Consider the following 18,853-nt stretch of genomic DNA (forward strand, 5'->3'; position numbering starts at 1 on the left):
GTATTATTTATTGTGTGCTTGTGGTTTATTATGTTTATACTTAGTGTATTTCCTACTGAAATAAGATTTTTATTGTCTTACTGTAGGGATAGTAGCCCTGAGGAAACCCCCCCGAAGGGTGAAACATGTTGGCTCATTAATCCCTTACTAGTCATCTACCACCAGCCAGCTAAGTATTCTAATACTTAAAAATTTCTTTAAAATATTTATGGTTTTAAGGTTAAAACAATTAAAAACTAAAAACAAACAAAAAGACACACACTAAATGTTTTGACCCTATGACGATTAGGTGCATAAAGCCAGTAGATATGATATGTTGATCTTCTGGTGGCATCTCTGAGGGCAAATAAACTTGTTGATAAAGCTCTTTCTTGTGCACAGGGAAGTAAGGGTGAAAAAAACGTTATCACCTGGGTTATTCTTGATTTATCTCTTTGGAATCATGTAGTGGTCTTTAATTACAATGCTCTTCTCTTTTCTAATTTAATTTTTTTTATTTTTCAATTTTTATGGTGTACCATCTATTCATTCTTTTATTTGATGCACTCGTTATGTTATTATTATTTATATTAAGTTTTATGTTAAGCTTTTCTGGCTGCAAAATATACAGTATAAGAACATAACAACATAAGAATAGCCTTAATGGGTCAGACCAATGGTCTATCAAGCCCAGTAGCCCGTTTCTCACGGTGGCCAATCCAGGTCACTAGTACCTGCCAAAAACTCAAAGAGTAGCAACATTCCATGCTACCAATCCAGGGCAAGCAGTGTCTCTCTCAATAACAGACTATGGACTTTTCCTCCAGGAAATTGTCCAAATCTTTCTTAAAACCAGCTACACTGTTTGCTCTTACCACAACCTCTGGCAATGCATTCCAGAGCTTAACTATTCTCTAAGTGAAAAAAATATTTCCTCCTATTGGTTTTAAAAGTATTTCCCTGTAACTTCATCGAGTGTCCCTTAGTCTTTGTAATTTTTGACAGAGTGAAAAATCGATCCACTTAGAAACATGATGGCAGATAAAGGCCAAATGGCTCATCCAGTCTGCCCATCCGCAGTAACTATTATCTCTTTCTCTCTCCGAGAGATCCCACGTGCCTATCCCAGGCCCTTTTGAATTCAGACACAGTCTCTGTCTCCACCACCTCTTCTGGGAGACTGTTCCATGCATCTACCACCGTTCTACTACTCCACTCAGGATTTTGTAGATTTCAGTCATATCTCTCCTCAAACATCTCTCCAAGCTGACGAGCCCTAACCTTTTCAGTCTTTCTTCATACGAGAGGCGTTCCCTTTATCATCTTGGTCGCTCTTTTTTGAACCTTTTCTAGTGCTGTTATATCTTTCTTGAGATAAGGAGACCAGAATTGAACACAATACTCTGAGTGAGGTTATACTATGGAGCGATACAGAGGCATTATAACATTCTTAGTTTTGTTAACCATACCTTTTAAAATAATTCCTAGCATCTCATTTGCTTTTTTGGCTGCTGTCGCACATTGAGCGGAAGGTTTCATCGTATTGTCTACAATGACACCCAGATCCTTTTTGGGGCACTAACCCCCAAGGTGGACCCTTAGCATGCGGTAACTGTGATTTGGGTTATTCTTCCCAATGTGAATCACTTTGCATTTATCCACATAAAATTTCATCTGCCACTTGGACACCCTGTCTTCCAATTTCCTAAGGTCTGCCTGCAGTTTTTCACAATCTGCATGCGTTTTAACAACTTTGAACTTGTATATCTACATATGTATATGTATCCTTATTTATGTTTTACGTTATTTATTTATTTAAAACATTTTTAATCCGCCTTTATCCATGGCGGCTCACAATATTACATACATATTTCAGGACTTGCACAACACAAAGATCCCCTACATCAGCAAAAATCATCAGATTATACCATCTCAACCCATAATCGCTCATCCATTATTTATAGGCATGTTTTTATGTCCAAGGAATTATGTACATTCTGCTTCTGATGCAGATATTTTGATGCCAAAACAAGTTGGACTTTTATTAACATCTAAAGCCTAGACATTATCTGCTGGATTCTGTATAGGCTACCCAAAGTTGGGCATGCAAATTTGGGTGCTGATCCCAGATATTTGCATAAATTAATTAGCTAATTAGGCGCTAACAAGCAATAATTGGTGTTAACAAGCATTTAATTAGCAGTAATGAGTTTTGTGGGATCTGCCCTATTCTATAGTTTACAAGTTTATTAAAAATTTGTTATACCACCTTATCATAGATTTCAAGGTGGATGTACAATAAATTCAAAGGGAGAACACAAAATAAGCCTGGGGAGGCTAAACTATCTGCTCCGCTCCCCTTTCTGGGTGCATGGTACTAAGTGTGCACAGCTATGACGCTGCACTTTTGTATTTTGTGAACACTGCCTTTGCTTACATTTTCACCTGCTCCCAGGTGGTGTTTCTTTCTGTTATCCTTCCTGGACTGTTTGTTCTGTTCTTGCCTATTCTCTATGCTGTGGCTCCTGTTTACTTGTTTTGTTGTTGGCTGCATTATCAATAAAAATTATTAAAAAAAAAAAAGACAATAAGACAGAAGAAACAAAATTAAACAAACTGGAACAAGAGGGAGAGGGGAGAACAACAATATAATTAAAGGAAAGAAAGGAGGGAGGGGGGAAAACACAAAAGGAAGGAAAAATAACAGATCTGTCCAAAGGCATGGACTAAGTAAAGTTTAAAATATCCATATACGGATGGAAAGCATCTTAAGGGAGGATTTGAATTTCTCTAGGGATGTTGTTTCTCTTAAACATCCATGCCTACATTTCATAGGGTGCAACTCCAAAAGGAGCATGGCCATGGGAGAGGGCGTTTCTAGAAATTAGGCGCGTAGCTATATAACACCTGAATACGCATGGCGTAGTGGTTAGTTACAGCCTCAGCACCCTGAGGTTCTGGGTTCAAACCCTGTGCTGTTCCGTGTGACCTTGAACAAGTCACTTAAGCTCAAATTCTGTAAATGATGCACTGAGATTACGCGGCAGTAGGCGCCCTACCGCTGCCTGACTAATCAGGAGGCACTTTTTTTTTTTTTTTAATTGAAGGCGCCGTTCTAAGGCACTGGTATCGCATCTACGGAAGCGCATAGGGACGCCTAAGGCCGGTGGGGGTGTGGTTTGTGCTGGAAGTAACCTTAAGGGTACATAGGCATCCCTATGCGCCTCAGTAGGTGGGAGACCGGCCCTTTAAATGTAGGCCTTTAAAATGCTGACCTACATTTAAGGTGCCTGTTTTAAAAAACAGCCGTGATTCTATGAACGGCACCTATGCATGATTGGCACGTGATTGGCGGCCGTTTCTTAGGCGGCTGCCGATATTGGCTCCATTTATAGAATCTGGCCCTTAATCCTCCACTGCCCCAGGTACATTAGATACATTGTGAGCCCACCAGGACAAATAGGGAAAATGCTTGAACATATAGAAACTGCTTTGACTATGGTTGTATAACTACAAAAAGGCGGTATACAAGTCCTAATCCCCCCTCCCCCCTAATTGCTATCAGTTGGGTGCAAACATTTACACCAGTCTTTGGCAGGCGTAATATTTGCACTCAAAGTTAGATGCAGAATGCATTCTAGTATTCTGCAAAGGTCATTCTGCACAAAGACCCTAATTCTATAAATGGTGCCTAAAAAAATTAGATGCCGAGGAATGTGGCTCATAGTGGTTGTTAATCTTCAGTTAGGCGGTTTATAGAATCACACCTAGCAGCACCTATTTTGGACTTAGGCACTGGTAAGCATCAAAATCTTAGGTGCCCCCCTATTTATGCCAGTGTTTTCTTGGCCTAAGTACTGGCACCTAAGTTCAATTTAGGCGCCTACACACAAAGCATGCCCAAGATCCACCCATGATTTGTCCATAACCATGCTTACTTCTTTGCGTCATTTGGCCTCCCGAATATGTACAACATTTTTGGAAGCCTCGAAAATTGCCCCGACCCGAACTCTGGTCCATCTGGGATCTACTGTCCGATAAGGGACTTGGGGTGATGGTCTGTCACATTGGCCATCAGGTCATCTAGGCCCTTGTCAAAGAGCATCTGACCCTGAAATAGAAGCCCGCTTAGCGTAGCTTTAGTGGTAGCATCTCCTTCCCACTGTCTGATCAAGAGCATCTGTTGGGTAGACACCTTGCTCATAACTCTGATAAGATCATACAGAGCATCCACAATATAATTCACCACAGAGAGGAGCATTTGGGGATATTCCCCATCTATCGGGTCTGAGGCCCAAGACAGGTGAGTGTGACAAACACATGTCACAAAGGAAGACGCAGTTGCCACCTCAATTCCTAGGGCCAAAGCTTCAGATTGATGCTTGATGAGCAAGTCTACTTTGTGGTCCTGATGATTCTTTAACATCACCCCTCCTTCACTAGGAAGAGAATTTCAATTAGTGACCTGTGCCACCAGGGAATCTGTTTTCGACTGAACATATATTTTAAATCTGGCGCCATTGGAAACAGCTTGGCTATAGTTTTAGCCACTTGAAGGAATCCCTCTGGTGACTCCCAGTGGTCAGTGACCAGCTTAGTGAAGTCTAGATGAGAGGCAAAAAATGCGGTTGAAGCCACAGAACTGCTCATAACTGAGCATTGAGAAGAGGAAGCTGGTGGGACTTCCAGCTTTAACTATTGCAGTGAGGTGGAAATAACACTCAAAAGTGCAGAAGCTCTGAACATCTGGCATACTGTGGGGTCTTCCCCGATCCAAGGTTGCCACCACCTTTTGACCGCTGTCCTCCTGCATGGAAGCAGACTCTGCCAGGGAGACTTCACCCTGGGATAAAAGTGGCATGGAATCGGATTTGCTATCTTGCCAGTCTATGATAGACTGAACCTCTGTATCCTTGTCTGGTTGGGGCATCTGTCAAGGGGAGAACCCCTGCGTTGTCACCACTAGTACACTGCTAACAGATGCTGAGGACTCTCAGCAGGTCAAATAAGCATTTCACATAAGGCTCACAAAATCCATGATGAAGCCTTGTTCTGAGGGTCTCTCTGACCCCGGCAGAGACCCCCTGTTAGTCCTCCTGGGCTCTGTTACCCTCATGCAGCTGTGCTTGACCAATACACATTTGGAGGGTCCTGGGTAGGATCTCTTCCCCTGGGAATGTACCTCCTGTGAATCCCTAGCCCTGGAAGATCCGGAGGAGGCTAAGCCCAAGGCTTCCATACCACTCCCACGTGCTCCATCGCACACAGGACATGGATGCTCCTCGGCTGGCATCCAGCGCAAACCTGTAATGATATAGGGGTAAAAAGGCCCAAGGAGTCCATCCCAGTCAATTTTGAGCAAAATATAGGGGTTTTGAGGCTGATGGAGGCAAAAGAAAAAAAAGATTATTTAAAATTCAAGATGACCACTGCCAGAAAAATCATGCAAAAAATGGCCCATGGAGACTTCCCTGAAGGAAAAAAAAAAACAGGGAAAGGAGTTTTAGAGGGGGACCAGGGCTCTGGGGTCAGAAACCCTCAAATTCAACTTTTAGGGACCCCCCCTGATTTTTCCCATAAGCTTCAATTGCCTTTCTCACTGTGCCACGTGGTGCCTGCCTGCTTCCGAATAGGTTTTCATCTGGAATCAAGGGAGAAAAAATCTGCCTCACAGATTTGCTGGATGAACTTGACCTTCTGACTGCCAGTTGGACTGAGGTCGGACTGAATCTCAACCCCAGAAAACCATTCCGCAATAAGAGGGAGGACCACACAGCTGAGCTGGGAAGGAGCCCAAACAGCCTTTGTTCAAGCTCCTTACTGAATCAGGGATGCAAGCAACTATGCAGGTGACGGCCCCCCTGAGCTATCAAAAATACCAGCAGGCTGGATAGTTAGGTGTCCCAGAGGGGCTGATCCTGCTAGCAGTAGATTTCTGCCTTGCAATTTTGTGTCTTCTCCCAGGCAGAGGACCCTCCATGTGGGAACCGCAGGGCACTGAGCCTCCAAAGAACACTGACAAAAAAATATGAGGGGACAGGAGCAACTCCTTGGGAAGGAGGTAGAGTTGGAAAACATGATTGCTAGTTTTCTGCAAGTAACTTGCTAGCTCAGATACAAGACTCTAGTATTTAGAACCACTAGACACATTGCACTAGAAATAAAATTATGTTATGTTATGTTGGAGGTTCCAGGGACCTGGACAGCTTCTTTTCTGTTCCGAGTTTAATACAGAGTGCTGAGAAGATCCATTTTTATCCAGCTGGCAGTCTCTAACCTCATGCTCTCCTGAAGCTGGACAACCTCAGCTCTTCCTGATGCTGTACAAGATGAAACTTTGAGCTTATCTTCCAACAGTCTTGGGGCTAGTCTCTTAGATCCTTTACTAACTTCTTCAAGGTTTCACTGAATAACAGTCTTTGAGATAGCATCAACAGACCAATGGTGGGGTCATAACAGGAGTTTAACTGATATAGCATGATTATCATATTCCTGGTTGATATCCAAGTAAGATCATACAAGACATCCACACGTTAAACCTTGCCTCAAGTTGAGCTAACTCCTGGGGACTTCAAAGATCATTCTCTTCTGGCTCCTCATGTGACTGCTAAGTCCAACACCAAAAGGCTGTCAGAACATAGGCACTTACAGATCACTTTCTGGGGCCCTAAAGCAACCATCCCAAATGCCTGTTTCAATAAAAGTTCTAGCTTCCAATCTTCTAGTGCTGGCACTGAGAGGTGGCAGTAGACAAAGTGGACAGCATGCAGCTCTGAGAAGAAACACCTACAGTTGATTCCTCTAGAGCAGTGTCCCGTAAACTTTTTTGAGTCGCAGCACACTAAACATGTTTATGTTTATTCAGATTTGATATACTGCTGAATCTTACTCAGAGTTCTCAGCATAGTAGCCACGGCTCAAGGCACACAGAAGTGCGTGGACGTCACCATGATGATGTCATGTGCATGCATGATGTCATCACGCCGATGTCTGCGCACGTGCAAAGGCCCTCCAGATGGACCCTGAGATGCCAGTGAGGGGGTGCCAGCAGGGAAGAGGGCAGGAGAGGTGCTGGCGCTGGCTGAATGCCTACAGATTGTGCGGGCACCTTTCCTCCTCCCCAGTGTGCCACGGCACACCTGAAATCTCAGGAGGCACATTAGTGTGCCGTGGCAGACAGTTTCTGATACACAGCTCTAGAGTTATAAACCTGCTTTGCCTAACAGATGCTGGGCTCTCCCCAGAGTCAGAACACTCTATTGCCCCACTGGGGCAGGAGCTGCACTCGTCCAAGTTGTTCTGGTGGCCACCACAGCAAGAGCAAAGCTTGACACGCTCTAATGGGAACCTTTGTGCTGTACAATCTGTGGTCTTAGTGCATCGGCTTGCCACTGCAATCCTCACTTTCAGCACTTTGCCAGGTGTGAAGAAGCCAACCACCATGAGATTGGGCTGTCTGCCTAAGCTCCCTTCAGTAGTGCTAGGCCCAATGCCAGCCAGAATCCTCTTCTCTAAACAGTCTGCTGCTTACTGCCTTGGCAACCACTCCACTCAGCAGGTGCTTCGATTCCATATATTTATGTATTTACTTATTTGAAAGAAGAAAACCACAGAGGCTTGGTAATACAGAATTCCAGAAGAAAAGGACAGTATTACCACAGATAAGGATCCTTGAAAGATGTAATCCTTTATTAAAACCCAAATGCCCATGTTTCCCCTCATGTTACTTCAGGGGTACGATACATTACAGCATGAATCAGGGGAGCAGAAAGGAATGGCAAACCTTCTTTCTATGATTCTAGCTACTGATGCCAATAAAATCTTTGATAAGAGTGAGCTGGAATTTCTACTCCTAGAGGAATTCTGTGCAACTTCAGAATTTGTGCAGAATTCCCCGGGGTGCAAAACTTACCTTGAGATGAAAAAGTGCTAGAATGAAACCCAGCTGCTGCTGTAGCTTTTCAGTGTATAATAAGTGTGGTGCAGGAAGTGACATCAGAGGGAGGGATGAGGCCAGCACAAGCAGCAGGTAAGAGATGCAGCTTGCAGCTAGCAAACATTTGAAGAGGTACAGGGGGGGTGGGGGGTAGAGAGGAGAGGAGAGGTATGGAGTGGGAGGAGAGAATAATAATAATAATAATTTTATTTCTTATATACCGCCAAAGCCATAGTAGTTCTAGGCGGTTTACAACGAAGAAGGGCTGAACAATCAGCGAAAATGGTACAATGTTACAATCAGATAAAATGAAATTCATTTCATAAATACAAAGTAGTAAATTAAAAAAAAAAATCAGAGAAAATATTTCTTCATTCAACGTGGAATTAAACTCTGGGATTTGTTGCTTGAGAATGTGGTAAAAGCAGTTAGCTTAGCAAGGTTTAAAAATGGTTTGGACAATTTCCTAAAAGAAAAGTCTATAAGCCATTATTAAGATGAACTTGAGAAAATCCAGTGACTATTTCTAGGATGAGTTTATCTAAGTTTATTGCTTACTTGATATACCGTCTATCAAAGGTTACCTAGACGATTTACAATATTAAATTTTAAAAAGACAAAAAAAAAAAAAAGGGAGGTATTCATAGTTAAAATATCGAGGGCAGATCAGACAAAGACATATGGACTTACTCACCTTTCCGATCAGTGGGCGATCCATGGGTGATTCACTAAAGAGTCTCCATGCAAATGATCTGATTGGACACACGCCCACAAGCAATCCCATGGATCGCTGCAGAGCAATCCAGACACTTGCGCAGACCATCCTCTCTGCCTGGAGATGTGATCCGTGCATGTGCTTGCGCTCCGTACAAGCTTGAGGTCAAAACAGAAGGGGGGGTTGCACTCGCTGGCCTCACAAAAATCATAAGAAAATACGCTTTGCAGCCAGACTGGAATAACTAGCAGAACATACCGTAGTGCAGCCCCGCTTTAAACCCGCGGGTTAAAAACATGGGCTTGCAGAGAGGCAGGGCGGCAGAGAGCAGGGTGCTTTATGCACAAGAGTGATGTTTTTTTATTTTGATGGTTTCAGGGCTGCACGGCTGGGATTTCAGTGCGGCAGAGAGCAGGACAGTTGGCAAGGACGAGAGCAACTGGTCCTCAGCAGTCACTTCTTTTTGGATTGGCCAGCCCAATGGGTGTTCCTTTGCTGGTTTAGTGAATCGCTTCCTTTCCTACTTTGCCATTTCCCCTCATTTGCACGTGCAGATCGGACCGGGTGCGGATTGGATCAGCCAAAAGGTTAGTGAATCGGGTCGGAGAAGGCTCGCAAACTGGTTGGAGAAGGCTCGCAAAGCTTAGTGAATCTAGCCCATGGTAACAAAGGGGTCCGTGGGAAAGCAAGAGTAAAGTACATAGAGATAAAATAAATTAAAAGGGAGGTAAAAGGAGGTGGAAATAACAATAGGGTGGGGAGTATAAAACTGATTTTACTTGGGATCTTGCCAGGTACTTGGACCTGGATTGGCCATTGCTGAAAACAGGATACTGGGTTTGATGGACCTCCAGTTTGACCCCGTATGGCAATGCTTATGTTCTTATGAAGTCTTAGGTCAAGCACTGGAAGAGTGCAAGGGTTAGAGCAAGAGAGGAATGGCAGGAGATCTACAAGTTGTGCAGTGAAAGCATAGGGTTGGGGGGGGGGTAGGAAAAATTACTATATGACTGTTAAAAAATGTTCAGTGGCTGTTTTGTGCTGTTTGAAATATGGTGGTAAAGCTAAAAGTACACAATAAAAGCCAGCTCTGATTCCCAGTTCCCTTCCTATCAGTATTCTTACCTTCCATTAGAGCAGTGTTGGTGCGTCGAGCAGTGCTCAGGTCCCGGCAGTATGATTTCTGCAGACAATAATCCCTTAGTTCTTTGGTGTTACTCAGGCACTGCAGGATTGAATTCATAAAGCACTAGAAAATAGAAAAGACAAACACAGAATTGGATGGGGGAGGACAGAGGGATCAGGGAACGCAATGTCAGTATGCATGCTATGTCAATAGGTGTAAAGTATCTGGGAGGCTTATATTGGAATAGTGATGTCACTAGGCGTCAGCATGTGTATTAAGCGCTTGTATCTGTTAGCAAGTCTATGAATGTTACTATGGAGATGGTTTTATATTTTCCATGTGTATAGCAAGCAGAAAATGGCTGTAAAAAAATTAAACACATGTACACATGTGTTCTAGTGATGCATGCCACCAAGAGCTCATGTACAGTTATGGAATCTGGATCTCCTGAGGATGGAGTGGCAATGCACATTTTAATTTATGCACAAGAAGGGCAATTGTACAACTTGGTGTCTCAGAGGCATCAACATGTGTAAGCAAACTGGGCAGTATTCCAGTGGTGTGCCCCAAAAAGATTCCGGGTGTGCCATGAGAGATTCCAGAATTTTAATTTATTTTTTAAAAATTCCCTTCATAAATATACATTAGAATAGATGACATTCATGTTGCGTACGCAAGAGTCTGTCAATGTTATGAGCGTCTGCGTGCGTATGGATACCACCCGCCCAGACGAGCATCATTCTTTGACGCGATTGGTCCTTGAAAACTAACGGCAAGTCATTTTGGTTTTATTTTCTTATGCCGTAGTTATCCTAACTTGAGCAATAAAGGCTTTGCTACCGTTTGGATCGTCTTATCTTTGTGAACTTGGAATGTTAGCTCTGACAGAAATTAAATCGAAAAAAGGAGAATGACTACAGATAGTGGATGATGAAATGCGTGTTTGCTTGTCGACTATCGAGATGTGTTTTGAGTTAATTTGCAGTCAAAAACAAGCACTCTCATTGCATTGATTAGCAATTCTATTCTATCTATTTTAGTTTCACTGTTGTTATAATTACACATACATAGCTTAAAGAACTTTAAATAAATAAGAACATAAGAGATGCCGCTGCTGGGTCAGACCAGTGGTCCATCGCGCCCAGCAGTCTGCTCACGCGGCGGCCCTTTTGGTCAAAGACCAGTGCCCTAACTGAGACTAGCCTTACTAGCGTACAACCTTGTTCAGTAGGAACTTGTCTAACTCTGTCTTGAATCCCTGGAGATTGTTTTCCCCTATGATAACCTCCGGGAGAGCGTTCCAGTTTTCCACCACTCTCTGGGTGAAGAAGAACTTCCTTACGTTTGTACGGAATCTATCCCCTTTCAACTTTAAAGAGTGCCCTCTTGTTCTCCCTACCTTGGAGAGGGTGAACAACCTGTCCTTATCTACTAAGTCTATCCCCTTCAGTATCTTGAATGTTTCGATCATGTCCCCTCTCAATCTCCTCTGTTCTAGGGAGAAGAGGGCCAGTTTCTCTAATCTGTCACATACAGCAGCTCCTCCAACCCCTTAACCATCTTAGTCGCTCTTCTCTGGACCCTTTCGAGTATTAATATGTCCTTCTTCATGTACGGTGACCAGTGCTGGCCGCAGTAGTCCAGGTGAGGGTGCACCATGGCCCGGTACAGCGGCATGATAACCTTCTCCGACCTGTTCGTGATCCTAACTATCAAATTTAATTTTTTGTTGGTTTTGCAATTTTATAATTTCAGTTATAATGTGCCAAGAAAAAAGTTTGCTCCGTTTAGTGTGCCACAGCTAAAAAAAAAGTTTGAGAGACACTGCACTATTCTATATGGTTGCACCTAGGTACTGTGGTGTGTAACTGCAAGAGGTTATGCGACCATCTCTGGGAAAAGGTGATTACAGTCACCAGAAACAAAAAATGAGGTTTTAATGTATAGGCTTGTTGGAGCAAACAGTTTTTAACACAACAGCCAAACCCCATCCTCTCATGTAAAAAAAATACATGAGTTACAGAAGTTCAGACGTGTGACATTTTCAGACTGCTTATGGACCCATGACATGACAGATTGGCCGTTCTTATCTGAGACGTTGGTCCCCTTTTCCCAGAGATGGTCACATATGTGGGTGGAACGTGAGGGGATTATGAGTGTATCTGTGTAACAGAGGGTTGGAGTAAAGGGTCACTATTCTGATTGGAAAGAGGTCACAAGTGGCGTCCCACAGAGGTCAGTGCTGGGACCGCTGCTGTTCAATATATGTATTAATAACCTGGAAGTAGGGATGAAGTACGAAGTTATAAAATTCGCGGATGACACAAAACTCTCCAGTAGGGTCAAAAATGTTGAGGAATGCAAAGAACTGCAAAGAGACCTGAACAAACTGAGTGAGTGGGCAAAAAGATGGCAAATGAGCTTCAATGTAAAAAAATGTAAAGTTTTGCACATAGGGAAAGGAAACCCGATGTATAACTACACGATGGGGGGGATGGTACTGGGAGAAGGCAACCTAGAAAAGGACTTGGGGGTTTTGGTGGATAAAACTTTGAAGCCGGCAGCACAATGCGCAGCAGCTTCAAAGAAGGCAAACAGAATGCTGGGCATTATCAAAAAAGGCATCATGACCAGAACGAAGGAAGTTATCCTGCCACTGTATCGGGTGATGGTGCGCCCACAACTGGAGTACTGCATTCAATACTGGTCGCCGTACCTTAAGAAGGATATGGCGATACTCGAGAGGGTCCAGAGAAGAGCAACAAGGATGATAAAGGGCATGGAAAACCTTCCATATGCTGAAAGGCTAGAGAAGCTGGGGCTCTTTTCCCTAGAAAAGCGGAGACTTAGAGAGGACATGATAGAAACTTAGAAAATCTTAAAGGGGATAGAGAAGGTGGAGAGGGACAGATTCTTCAGACTAGTGGGGGCAACAAAAACAAGAGGGCATTCAAAAAAACTGAAAGGTGACAGATTCAGAACAAATGCTAGGAAGTTCTTCTTCACTCAAAGGGTGGTGGATGCCTGGAATGCGCTTCCAGAGGTGGTGGTAGGGCAAAGTACGCTTTTGGGTTTCAAAAAGGGACTAGATGATTTCCTGAAGGAAAAAGGGATTGAAGGGTATAGTTAGATGGTTATTATAAAAGCTAACAAACGATTAGGGAGTAAAATGTTTTTAGGTGGAAGATCAACTACAGGTCAAGGACCTGGGGGGGCCGCCATGGGAGCGGACTGCTGGGCGTGATGGACCATGGTCTACTCAGCAGAGGCGATACTTATGCTCTTAAAATGTACTTCATTTAAAAGGTCAAAACTATTCAATAGCCACTACGATCAAAATTTTAGGCGTTACGTTAGATTTCTCGTTATCTTTTAAAGACCATACTGATCTGCTGATTAAAAAATGCTTTTCAGTACTATGAAAACTTCGTACTATTAAAAAATATTTTGATTCAATGTCTTTTAGGGTACTGGTTCAGTCATCAATTTTGTCCATATTGGACTACTGTAATATTGTTTATCTGGGATCTCATAAAAAAAATTCTTAATAGACTCAGAAAAATACAGAATACAGCAGTTTGCCTAATTTTTGGTCAAAGTCAGGCTTATTATATGGGCTGTATTGACACTCAACTCTGTGTGTGTTGTTCTGTTGAGGTTAACTCTTATTTTCATGGTATCTGGAGTTGTGAGGGGATAAAGGCCTTTTGGAAGGCGCTGGCTTCCTTCTTGCAGGTTCCCGTGCCTGTATTGGTGCTTTCTATGTTATTTGCTCATTTTTCCTTGCTCTCCGTGTACTTCTTCAGAAAAACTATTTCTTAGTAAATGTGTCATTTTGGGGAAGAAATGTATCTTATGTTGTTGGCTCTCTTCTGAACCCCCTTCCTTTTGGCTTTGGAGGAATCGGCTACATGAGCTCATGGGCTGGGAGGCCCGCTTGGCCTGTTCTTCTCGTCGCCGGAGCAGAGACTTTGTCAACACCTGGACTCCATATTTGAACATTTTGTCCCCTGTGAGTCGTAGCCATATCCTGAATAGACTCCAATTGTATTCTGGTATACCTGTTTGACATCTAACCCCCCGTCTGTGTACTGTAGTATTTCTGTTGGTGGGGGAGGGAGGGAGAGTGGGCGGGGTTCTTTAAACCGCAGGGTAGGGGTGTTGATCATGACCATGGAGGACATAAGAGTCCAATCTTCCGTGGTAGCTAGTTTCTATTGTAAATCTTGTCTTTTGCTTTTGTTATTCCTGCTGTTGTCACTGTTTAATAAAAAGATTTAAATATAAATATAAAAAAAACATGATCATGTAAGCCCTTATTATTTAAAGCTCCATTGGTTGCCATTTGAGGCTAGAGTTTTGTTTTAAAGTGTATCTGTTTTAAAGATTTATTTGGATTGACTCCAACCTACCTTTCTTCCCACTTTGAATTTTTTAATTCAAATAAGAATACACAAAAAAACTTACTGGTTTACATTTCCATCGGTAAAAGCATGTCGTCATAAGAGATTCTTAGGAAAAACATTTGCATTTCAGGCTAGTGCAATTAATTCATGTTGGAATATGCTTATTACCCAAGCTCAGTCTTATTATTTATTTAGAAAAATTCTTAAAACTTATCTGTTTGATAAATATGTGACTTAATTGCCATTTTATATTTTCTGAGAAATTTTGATATGCTTATGTAAACTGTTTGTGCAGTTCTTTCTTGCTGTAAACTGCTTTGAACTAATGGTTTGGCGGTATATAAGAATAAATTATTATTATTATTAATGGGAGTGAAGGAAAAGCCAATGGTTAGTATAGTGGTCTGAGAACCAGGGGAACTGGGTTCAATTCTCACTGTGACTCCTTGTGACTGGGTGTAAGTTAACCCTTCATTGCCCCACATACAAAATAAGTAGCTGTATATAATATGTAAACTGCTTTGATTGTAACCATATAAAGCAGTATATCAAGTCCCATCCCCTTTCTCTTTCCCTAATTCACTTTAGTAAAAGGGCCCAATAGAAGCCTTCGTGACTTCCTAAAATATTAGCGCAAATCCAACAGTGATAGTACCTACCTGCATTCAAGATATGGACATTATGCCTCTTCAAAAGCAGATGTAAATGTTAGAGGACATGTCTGGGCATCCGGGTACTTTGTCTGGGTTTTGAAAAGCTTCCAGTTCGGGACCGCGTTAGGAGGTCAACTGTGCATGCAACATGGTGACATCATGTGGCATGCATGTGATGTCATTGTATCACACCTGCACATGTGCAGATGCCCTCCCGATGCAGTTCCAAGCATGAGAACAGGTTGAGGGGGGCTGAGGAGGAGCGAGGCTGGGGCAGAATAGGGCATGACTTGGGTGGAATGGGACGGGGTTGGGTGCAACTGGGCGAGCCTAGGGGTAGGGGCCATGGGTCCAGATTTTATAATAGTAAAATCTGGTAACCCTAGGTATTTGTAACTTTTAAAAATGCTCTACAGTGCAGAGATACCTTAGCAAAATGAAAGCTAAGAGTTAAAAATGAATCTTTATCTGGTCTGTCCTGAAAGTATTTCACTTCCCTTCCCTCTGCCAAGATTCCAAAGATAATGCTCTCCATATTTTGAGTACTGTCTGCCCTTTCTTTACCCAGAGACCACCCCCAGGGTACGCCAGACTTACCGTGTTGCCTAGATTACGGAGGCCTGTGAGGCCCTGAACAGTCTTGGAGGGCTGTGAAAAAAAGCAACAGAAACCATGAGATGAGAAAACAAAGCTCATTTAAAGGAGATGCCCCCCCCCCCCCAATTCATGTCTCTATGAAACAATACCTGCTTTCCTCCTTTAAAACTGTGCTTAAGTCTATCAGAACTACCCATCCACTATACACCTAGGCCAGTTACTTTAAATTTTCTCTCCTAAGGGAACAGGCAGAATCTGAGGGACTAGAGGTGATACAAAGGATGTTAGCAGAGGCTGAGAAAAGTTTAGGCTCTAGGTTCAAAATCTGCCATAACTAGTTTTGCTGCAATGTTAGCTGCAGGTGGAATTCATTGCAGAAATTCCAGGAAATTCTCTGCCACAGAAAGGGAAAAATGTAGGGTGCAGGCACCAGAGAAGTTTCTCATGTAATGTTTGCTGTTTTAATAACACACGTAGAGAAACCCTTACTCTCTACTTCATCCTTCAGTCCATACTGCAGGAGTTTTATCAGCTTACTGAGCTTCCTTCAAACAATGGCCACCTGTCAGTGCCAGTCTAGACTCCAGACATATGAGCTTCTTTCATGCAGTGCCTCTGTCAGTACCAGTCTAGAATCCAGAAGTATCAGTTTGTCCCCTGTCAGTACCAGTCTAGACTCCAGAAGTATGAGCTTATCCCCATCAGTATTAGTCTAGACCCCTGAAGTATGAGCTTCTTTCATGCAGTGCCTTCTGTTTGAACCAGTCTAGACTCTGGAAGTATGAGCTTGCCTTCTATCAGTGCCAGCCTAGATGTTACATTACATTAGGGACTTCTATTCCGCCTATACCTTGCAGTTCAAGGCGGATTACAAAAGAGCTAACTGGACATTTCCAGTGAAGTTACAACAGTTTTGGGTTTGTTTGTTTTTTTGGTTACAAGGGAGGAGAGGTACCTGGATTAATTCTGGAAGAACTTGCAAATTGGATATTAAATTGACTGTACGTTACTGTGTGATATAACAAATAGATTACAGTTAGAGTACAAATAAGATTACGTTACATTTCAGGGATCTGAATACTTGGTTGGTGTTTTGGGGAGGAAGAGATTATTTAAGTGGAGGTTTGGGGGGAGAATTTATCTAGGAGGAGGGGGAAGGGTTAGGTTAAGATGTTGCTACTCTTTGGGTTTTTGCCAAGTACTAGTGACCTGGATTGGCCACCGTGAGAACCCCTGGATTGGCCACCAGGAGAACCCCGTGAGAATGGGCTACTGGACTTGATGGACCATTGTTCTGATCCAATAAGGCTATTCTTATGTTCTTAGAAGCTGAAAGTATGAGTTTCTTTCAAGCAGTGCCCCTTTTCAGTGCTTACCTAGACTCTGGAATTGTGCCCAGGAGTGCCTGTTCCTTCTCCTCATCCCCAGTAGTTACACAGTTACAGGTTGGGTTGAAGGAAGACCAAAGGTCTCTTGAGTTCAATCATTTGCTCATTGCCTAACTACTCTCTCCTTAATAATCCATAAGGTGAAAACAGCCTTTGCTTGTTTAGTCACTTCTGCATTTGTGAATAAAATTCCAGAGATGGGTTGATAATTGCAGGATTAGCACTTTCCTTAGAAGGTATCCAAATCAAACTCAACCAATATTGTTTTCCTCCAGAATCTCGTTCAGTTAGCATTGCAACCCTAACCACCTCTGCTGGCAAGACAAGTCAGAATTTCATCACACTGTACAAAATATCTTTTTCTTTGAGGATGGTGCAATCCCCTTCATCGAGAGGAGGCTTGCTTGCTATGCAGCAGTTTTGCTAAGTTTCATATTGTTTTTTAATCTTTTGCCTAAGATCAAGCACAAGATCTGAGCTACGAGCAAAGGATGATCCTGTTTTCGCCGAGTCCTAGAACCTGTTCAATATACAGTGACAATAGTAGATAATGGCAAATAAAAGACCTGAACAGTCCATCCAGTATGCCCAGTCACACTCATTATCAAGGGGCGCCAGTACCCCTCCTCCTCTCCGCCCCCTGCTTCTTCCCACACCTTCCCTCGCCATGCGCACTCCCCTCTTCCCTTCCCCCACACCTCTAGTTGTTCACCATCGTGAGCAACAAGAACTTCAACGTGCTCCTTGTGACCACGCTGTCTCTCCCGCTGGCATCACTTCCGGGTGCTGCGCACAGGAAGTGGGGTCAGAGGGAGAGCTGACGGGGTCGCGAGGTGCACACTGAAGTTCTTGTTGCTTGAGGCAGTGAATAAATAGAGGTACAGGGAAGGGAAGGGGGCGTGCACATGGCAGGGGAGGGGCGCCACTGAATGAATGTGGTATAAAATACTTGATCTTGGTCTTTCTTTGGTCCTACTGGGATACAGATTGTAGCAGTCTGCCTGGCACTGTTCTTGGGTTCTAAATACTAGAGTTGCCATCAAATCCCACTCCAGACTATCTGAATCTGTCTTTGCAGGACACGGATTAAAGAAGTCCACTCGGCACTGTCCTCACGTTCTAACTACAGGGAGGGAGGGTATTTAACAACTTGACACTAAGGTACTAACATTTCAAATGATTGGGGGTATTGTTTATTGTGAGCTTCTATACCACTACTAATGACTGGGGAGTCAATTCAGAGAGGTTTGCATTCAGCTTCTGTAAAAGGTGTGACAATACATGAGCTTCTGTAAATACCCCTTCCTGGACACAAATAAAGGAGGTTGTTTAATAGTGGATCATGCTGAGCCCTCATGGAACTGGCAGTGTAAGATTCCTCTCAACACTACCAGCCAAGATTCCAGGAAGTTTGACTTCCTCACAGTTGGCTACTGTGATCCACATCAGGCTTACCCTTTGTCACTTTTTTTTTGTGGGGGAACGGGGCATTTTGCAGGGCTTTTAGGAGTCTGCTAAGTAAAGGAGGAATCATATTCATCTATAAGAATATAAAAGTTGCCATACTGGGACAGACGGAAGGTCCATCAAGCCCAGTATTCCGTTTCTAACAGTGGCCAACCCAGGTCACAAGTGCCTGGTAAGATCCCAAGGAGAAAGAGCAGATTTTATGCTGCTTATCCTAGGAATAAGCAGTGGATTTCTCCAAACCATCTTCATAATCTTTTAGGAAATTATCCAAACCTTTCTTAAACCCTGCTAAGCTAACCACTTTCACTACATTCTCAGGCAATAAATTCCAGAGTTTAATTACCCGCTAAATGAAGAAATATCTTCTCTGATTTAAGTTTACTACTTAGTATTTTTATTGCATGCTCCCTAGTTCTAGTATTTTTGGAAAGAGCAAACAAGCGATTCACATCGACATGTTCCACTCCATTCAGTATTTTATAGACCTCTATCATATCTCCCCTGAGCCATCTCTGCTCCAGGCTGAAAAGCCCTAGCCACTTTTGCTTTTCCTCATAGGGAAGACGTCCCATCTCTTAACATT

The 18,853-nt window shown here is 43.0% G+C and overlaps 1 protein-coding gene across 8 annotated transcripts in view; it reads right to left on the minus strand.

The window, feature by feature from the left end:
• Nucleotides 1-18,853, minus strand: part of USP2 (ubiquitin specific peptidase 2) — a 97,909-nt gene that overhangs the window by 27,030 nt on the left and 52,026 nt on the right. For all 8 annotated transcript variants that reach the window (XM_033918469.1, XM_033918467.1, XM_033918465.1 and 5 more), the window contains 2 exons: nt 15,413-15,463; nt 9,756-9,879 (listed from right to left, as the gene is read on the minus strand). In XM_033918469.1, the coding sequence (XP_033774360.1) occupies nt 9,756-9,879; nt 15,413-15,463 (175 nt within the window). The remainder of the gene's footprint in view (nt 1-9,755; nt 9,880-15,412; nt 15,464-18,853) is intronic.

Source organism: Geotrypetes seraphini, chromosome 13 (genome assembly GCF_902459505.1).
Source record: "Geotrypetes seraphini chromosome 13, aGeoSer1.1, whole genome shotgun sequence".
NCBI classification, from domain to species: domain Eukaryota; kingdom Metazoa; phylum Chordata; class Amphibia; order Gymnophiona; family Dermophiidae; genus Geotrypetes; species Geotrypetes seraphini.